The sequence below is a fragment of the Hypomesus nipponensis genome, chromosome 15 (assembly GCF_054491055.1).
Source record: "Hypomesus nipponensis isolate SF chromosome 15, ASM5449105v1, whole genome shotgun sequence".
In the NCBI taxonomy this organism is placed as follows: domain Eukaryota; kingdom Metazoa; phylum Chordata; class Actinopteri; order Osmeriformes; family Osmeridae; genus Hypomesus; species Hypomesus nipponensis.
The window spans coordinates 7,586,428-7,593,862 of record NC_140375.1 but is presented as its reverse complement, the minus strand read 5'-3'; the positions used below and the strand labels follow the sequence as shown (position 1 = coordinate 7,593,862).

The following is a 7,435-nucleotide window of genomic DNA, read 5'->3' as shown; positions in this document are numbered from 1 at the left end:
AGAGATAGAAAGAGAGAGAGAGAGAGAGAGAGAGAGAGAGAGAGAGAGAGAGAGAGAGAGAGAGAGAGTGAGAGAGAGAGAGAGAGAGAGAGAGAGAGAGAGAGAGAGAGAGAGAGAGAGAGAGGAGAGAGAGAGCAAGCGGTGATGATGATAAACGATATGGTGCTTTCGCTGTTAGAACATGAACAGTGATTTGGTCTCTTGACACCTCTGAATAGCCATTCACATCCAGCCTGTACTGAAGCCCCAGACTCCCTCAACACCACGTGGCATTTTCAACCCCATGAGAAAGGACTATTTGATATAACCTTTCATTCTTTCACAAGTGCTGCTACTTTGGTTCTAGCGTCAGAGCTGAATGCATCTGTAAGTATTTTAAAAAGGCCACTCCTACTTCAACTGCAGTCTTTTCAATGCCTGCCGTCGGTCATACTCCACCTGTGTAGGTTGGTAGTATATACCATATTTTATATTTAGCCTAATTGATGTGTATAATCTATGTGATTCTTCTGGAATGTTCAGAGGACCTGCTGTGACATAATAGAAACCTAGGGTGTTCTCATAGTTCTACAGCTTGGAATCTGAGTCACCCACCTGGCAGTGTGAAAAATTTACATTCTATTGAATGTTCAAATTTGACCATCCGCTCAATATATCACCATAGTTTTTAGGGCTGGTGAGTTTAGAAAATCAATTAGCCTCTTGTGTTTTTTACCAGCATTTGGCTGGTGGATGCTGCTAATTTTGTGCCCTGGATATGAGGGATGAATCATGCACTCCTAATAGTCAACCGCATTCTAAAATAGACTTGCAAATAAGGGGCATTGGATTTATATAACACGTGCAAATCTCTCTTGTACACACACACACACACACACACACACTCACACACACTCACACACACACACACACACACACACACAGCTTAAACACATGGTGATCTGGGTGTACAGATGAACCCTGTACCTGGCCCTGACATACCGCAACCTCCCTTCATAGCTTCACGTCCTGTCCTCCAATCCTGTCCTGAAGACATGTTCCACTGAGATTCATGCCTATATATGTTAATTTGTACTGTGCATAACCAGATAATAACTACATTAACTGCCATCTGCTCATGCATAAATGATGGGATTTTATTGAAGTGAAGCACTTGAAGTTGTTGTTAAGAAACAGGGCTCTGCGCTGTATGATAATCCTTAATCCTGAGGTGCTGCTTATCAAACTGTGTTTAGAAACTGTTTTTGTTCAATCAGGGAGGCCTTAAGCTTTGAGCTTTGTAAAAAACACATTTCCAACAGTGAGCATTTTCTAAACCAAGATAAAACACTATGACCACACACAATCTGCACTTCAGTCAGACTGTTTTACGCACATGTTTACCAGGTCTCAAACCCCTGGAGCAAAACCCAGCTAGGTAGATAAACAACACCTAACACCTAGCACCTATCCTGGGATGGGATTTACGCAAACAGGTAGGGATTTAGAGACAACAGCCACTTGACCAACAATGGAATTTCTGTCAAGGAGATTTTACGTTTCAAACACCCTAATGGTAATGTTGATGATGTGTCTGACGTCTGTGCATGTGTGTGTGTGCTTGTGTCACGCGTGTGTGTGTGTGTGAGAGAGCATCCATGTCCGTCTGTGTCAACATTGCACTATGCCTGCGGCCCTCGTTGTCCCTTGCCCCCTGTTGCAAAACAGTGATGCATCACCCTCACAGCACCTGCAAACTCCTAGGTGTTCTTAATTGAGATAAAACACACAGCCAGACACACACACACATACACACACTGTTACTACATGACAGGCTCATCTGTTTCAAATACCAGATGTATGCCTCACATCTTCCACAAGGACTTATTCCAGCCTTTAATAAAGTGTGTGTGTGCAGGTGTGTCTGCTGAACCTGTGAAAGGCAGGAGTGTGTGTGTGCGTGTGTGTGTGTATCTGTTCCAATGTGGGTAGAGGAGGGTAATGTATTCAGACAGAAGCAGTGCAGGTTTCTTTGTGAGACCCCAGTGATATCATATACTGTCCTGTACAAAAATAATCTTGTACAGCCAGCTGACACTCCACACTGTATATGAGCCAGTCACAACAGCACACACCCTCGACACACACACCCCAACACACACCCTCGACACACACACCCCAACACACACCCTCGACACACACACCCCAACACACACCCTCGACACACACACCCCAACACACACCCTCGACACACACACCCCAACACACACCCTCGACACACACACCCCAACACACACCCTAGACACACACACCCCAACACACACCCTAGACACAAACACCCCAACACACATCCTCTCAACACACGTCAGACACGTCCTCAATACTCAGACCAGTGTTCGAAAAAATGCAAAGCTATCCCCACTGCACTTGTATATATTGTGCACAGTGCCAATAAAGAGTTTGTCATTTTTTTCTTTTTGCTATGCAATGCTATAAAATAGTCTTGCATTTTCTGTATTGCATTTTCATAACTATGACATGACAAAAGACCGAGGACACTAAATTCGTACAAACAAACAAAAATTGTAATTGTTCCTGACGCTATATCCATGTCTTACAGTAAGACATCAACCAAGGAGGCTAAAGTGATAGGAATAGTCCGTGGTGTCTGTGATGTGTGCTAGTGATTACAATGTTGTAGTTGATTTTGGTGTTGAGAGTTTTGTGCATATTTGCAATGTGCAGGTAGTTTTGACAACAGCAAACACATTAATTTATGTAACAGAATCCACTGATCTATACTGAAAGTGCACTTGATATTTCCGTTCTGTTAGCATGCCAGCATTTCATCCCCAAAAGATCCCCTTTGAAAGCAACACTGCAAACTAATGGTAGCTCATAACTTTCAGACTATACCTACTGAAATGAACCATCCACTTTAAATATATTTTTCTTGGTTAGCTTGCCAGTATTTCATCAGTAAAATAGTATTGGATTTATCTAATCGCATTGACTAATAATATTGTTTCTGTCGGATACCTGTTTCCGGATTACTATAGTTTTGGCTTGCGAGAGCTAGCTCAGTCAACTCAACATGGCCAAAAGTTGAGCTCAAAATCTCAACATGAATCTGCACTCCGTTGGATTATAAAAAAGGAAACCTGCGAAATGTAAACTTTTTAGAGTGCCTGGTTCTTAAGATACTTGTTGGAAACTAAACCCATTCTAATTTGAACAAACACACACACAAACGCACAGATTCCTGGCATTATTAGAGAGATTTAAGACTTTGTTATAGATATTGCATAAGAAATGATGTGAAACACTTTATGGGGAAACACACAAACACACACACACACAGCCCCATTAGTAAATTTTTTATTGGATTTTCGGGTTACCTGGACAAATCCCCTTCATCCTGACCGACTCAAAGTGTGTGTGTGCCCCCAGGGTTTGGCTTGCTATCTGACTGCATCATTGTCAAGGCAGCCTCATCAAATTAATGAATCAATTAACATTTACACATAAAAACACACACACACCCTCACCCACACCCACACCCACACCCACCCCCCCCCCCCACACACACACACGCACACATACAGACTGTGGAACTAGTTCCCAATAGTGTGTGTAAATGTGTGTGTGTGTGTGTGTGTGCACATATGTGTGCATGCGTGTGCCAAAAGAAGCAAACTGCTAGTGAATAATTGGTTTTCACAGTTTTTAATTCACAAACAAATAAGCAGAGAGCATGGTGTTAGCAGCTGTCACAAGTGCGTCATTCTGCCAACCAGGCCAGCTATCTCCACGCAAGGAGAGACACATGCAAAGGTGTGTGTGTGTCTGTGTGTGTGTGTGTGAGCAAGAGAAAAAGTGACACAACAGTAAGAGAGGCCAAGATATAGAACATGGTAAGAAAGAGAGAGAGGAAGAAAGAGCAAGGTAGATAGAAAGAGAAAGAAAGAAAGAATAAGAGTAACCGAAAACCTCTGACCCGTACATTATCATGCATGTGGTTCAGCACATCACCATGGAGATCAGTTGATCAGTTATCAGATACCATATCAATGTGCAGTCCATCCTGGCGGTCACACACACTAGATGAGAAAGGTTCCCCTCTCCAGACACTGACAACAGCAGTCAGCCTGGGCTTCACATCCACACAGACCACCATCACAGTGCCTGTTTCTCCTTCTCTCCTTGTCTGAGCATGGCTAATAGTGGAAGGTGAGATATCCAGACGTGAGATATAAATAGGCTATACAAAGGGGGGGGGGGGGTTGACTAACTCAGCCTAACAAACCTTTCTGTCTCACACCTACACCAGAGCTGTCACAACGAGGCCAAATCCACATCTACCCCCCCCCCCCCCCCCCCCCCACACACACACACACACACCCCCAGCACGACTCAACCCTGACCAGGTGACACGCACCATACCCTGGTGGTACCATGGGGGGATGGGCACCGACACCTATCAATGTTACAAACACACACACACTTCCTCTCAAGTGAAGATGGACAGAAAGGCAGGCTGGCAGACAGGCAGGCAGTGTTTAGCGCTAAGTGGGTTTAGCCGGCCAGTGTGTGCGTCCGTTGTGTCATTATGAAATGCTTGAGGGCAGAAACTGAGGAAGAGAGTGAGTGAAAGAGAGGGGTGGGGGGGTCTGAAAAAGAACACATATTACATAACACACGCACACTATAACACACACAGATGCACCCACCCACGCACACAAACAAACACACAAGCACAAAAAAACAAAAAAAACAAAGAGAGACAGAGGCCATCTGGAGCATGTCTAGCAGACAGGGGGCAAGGATCCACCCAAGAGAACAGCTAGAGGGACGAATGGAGAGAGAGAGAGAATGAGAGAGAACGAGAGAGAGAGAGAGAGAGAGAGAGAGAGAGAGAGAGAGAGAGAGAGAGAGAGAGAGAGAGAGAGAGAACAAGAGAGAAAGAGAGCGAACGAGAGCGACGGCCCCTGTCCCCTGCCTCTTCAGCATCTCCTCTGTAGTGAATAATCCATATGGCTGGAGAGGAAGTTCACAGGAAGTTCAGAGGAAGGTCAGTTCCCCAGGGCCCCGGGTCAGGCGTTGCTGGCCCCCTGCTCCCTCAAGTGCCATGCCGCTCCTGCCCACAGGGCAGCATCAGGCGCTGCCAAGGTCAGAGCCAGAGTATCCATGGCTCCAGGACCCGGGACTGTGGAGAGGAATGGATCCGTCACAGGGTTCAGGGCCTGGGGTTGGTATCAAGGAGGAACCAGGCTGGGGGTTGGGGGTGGGGGTGTGTGTTGGTGGGTGGATGGGTTGGATGGGGGGGTATGTAGTGTAGATAATAGGTGCCATCCCATGTACTGCCCCTGTCCCTGCTCCCCGGTCACTCTTCCTCCCTGCCCCATCCATTGATCCCTCCCTCCCTCATCCATCTCTCCCCCCTCCAATCCCCCCTCCAATCCCCCCTCCCCACAAACATGGCAGGACACAGGCAGGAATCTACAATGGCTGTGACTGCAACCTCTCTCCACCGGCCTCCACGATTGCCATGGTTATCCCTCTCCACCCCCTCCCCCATCCTTCCCCGACCTCTCTCAGACGCAGCTGCTGTCCAGGCGTGTGTGTGTGTGGTGGGGGTGGGGGCCCGTCTCCTTGGCAGCGGCTGGGGTAGCCTCGGAGAGCAGGCTGAGGCAGGTGGCAGGGTTGCGGGAGGCGCAGTGGGAAAGGAGGGTGACCGCCCCGGGGACGCCCCCCGCGGCGTGGCGGCAGGGGCAGAGGTAGCCTTGCAGGTGCAGGCGCACCTTGCTGTGCAGCGAGGCGTAGATGAAAGGGTTGTAGCAGGCGGAGCTCATGGCCACCAGGTGACAGCACACCTGCAGCACGTTCACGTAGCGCTTCCCCACAATGTGGAAGTCCGGGTCCAGGTCCAACAAGAGGTTCAGAACCTGCATGTAACAGGAAGGAGGGTTTGAGTCACTGGAGGGATTTGGAAACACAGAATGGTTGGTGTGGGGGCTGTACGAGTTAGACACAGTCAGAAGGCATGGTAAAACACACTTCACAATAAGCCAATGGCCATCTGACAATGAATAAAGAAATATGACAATGTGGCCTGAAAGACAATGAATCATGCATAAAATCCAAGGTCTTTTTGCCTCCAGCCGTGGTTGCCCCTCCTCACCTGCAGGGGCAGCCAGCAGAGGGCGAAGGCGAGCACAGAGGCCACCAGCAGAGAAAAGGTCTTCCTCCTCCTCTGGCTCCAGCGCTGCTGGCACTGCGAGGGCTCGCCGGGCAGCGCGTGGCGCCGCAGGTGCACGGTGATGGCGCAGTAGGACACGGTGACAGACAGCAGGGGGATCATGTATGACGCCACCAGGATGAAGCAGGAGTACACCAGCCTGAGGCGGGCCGAGCCGGGCCAGAACTCCTCACACACCACCAGGTCCATGCCGCTGGGACGCAGGTCCAGGTAGCGTGTGTGGAGGGAGGGCGGGGCCGCCAGGGCCAGGGACAGGAGCCACACCCCCGACGCCACGCCCCCGCAGCCCCACACGGAGATCCGGCGGCGTACCGGGTGGGCGACGACCACGTATCGATCCACGGCGATGGCGGTGAGGGAGAGGACGGAGGCGAAGACGGTGGCGGCCTGGATGAGGGGGACGAGGTGGCAGAGGGGGCGTCCGAAGGCCCAGCCACGGCTGTCGAAGGCGTAGGAGGCCGTCAGCGGCACGCAGCTCAGACACATCAGCAGATCCCCGGCCGCAAGGTTACCTGATGAATCAATCAACCAATCAACCTATCAATTGATCCATTGATCAATCAATAATATTCCTGTTCATTCTCGTTTGTTCCTGCTTCCTACCTGCCCCCCCCCCCATGCCACTTACAAATGGAAAACAAACTTGTGACTCCTCGCTCCAATCCCCTACCTGATCACAAGTAGCGTCTAACTCACCAATGAAGAAGTTGGTGGCGTTGTGGAGTTTTTTGTCTGCCATGATGCAGGCCAGCAGGAAGCAGTTGCCCACGCCAGCCACGGCCACCAGGAGGCAGTAGAGAGGCAGGAAGAGGGGCTTGAACCTCAGGAGTAGCTCCATCCCAGAGAACATGTCTAATGGGCCACTTTGGTTCTGGGAGGTGCCAGCATGAGAGCCATTAGACCCAATCAGGTCCTCTTCCAGAAACACTTCCATTTTTGATCGTAGACTCCACTGCTGAATAAATCAACAGACCAGTCAAACAGGTTGAACAATCAACCAGTTAATCAATTAGTCAAACAACCAATCAACTAACCAACCAGTGACTAAATGATCCCTTTTGTTCTGCTCTGTTGGATTCCTCACATGAGTCACTGTACGATCATTTATTTCGTTTTTTATTTCGTATTTTTATTTCGAGATGGGACACACACTGTTGTTACCATGACAATTGCCAAAAGTGAATCACTTCAATCTTT

The 7,435-nt window shown here is 48.8% G+C and overlaps 1 protein-coding gene across 1 annotated transcript; it reads right to left on the bottom strand.

Annotated features, from left to right (window-relative positions):
• Positions 1 to 5,573: 5,573 nt before the first annotated feature.
• LOC146257253 (prolactin-releasing peptide receptor) lies at positions 5,574 to 7,172 on the bottom strand. The gene is made up of 3 exons (XM_084674591.1): positions 6,935 to 7,172; positions 6,161 to 6,750; positions 5,574 to 5,924 (listed from the first exon to the last, which is right to left on the bottom strand). The coding sequence occupies exons 1-3, from the start codon at positions 7,170 to 7,172 to the stop codon at positions 5,574 to 5,576; spliced, it is 1,179 nt and encodes a 392-aa protein (XP_084530717.1).
• Between the last annotated feature and the right edge of the window lie 263 nt (positions 7,173 to 7,435).

Excerpts from the sequence above, each read along its gene's own strand:
- LOC146257253 (XM_084674591.1), bottom strand. The coding sequence starts at position 7,172 with ATGGAAGTGTTTCTGGAAGAGGACCTGATTGGGTCTAATGGCTCTCAT. Across the intron at positions 6,751-6,934 it reads CGCCACCAACTTCTTCATTG|GTAACCTTGCGGCCGGGGAT; the intron begins GTGAGTTAGACG and ends TTGATTCATCAG. Across the intron at positions 5,925-6,160 it reads TCTGCTGGCTGCCCCTGCAG|GTTCTGAACCTCTTGTTGGA; the intron begins GTGAGGAGGGGC and ends TGTTACATGCAG.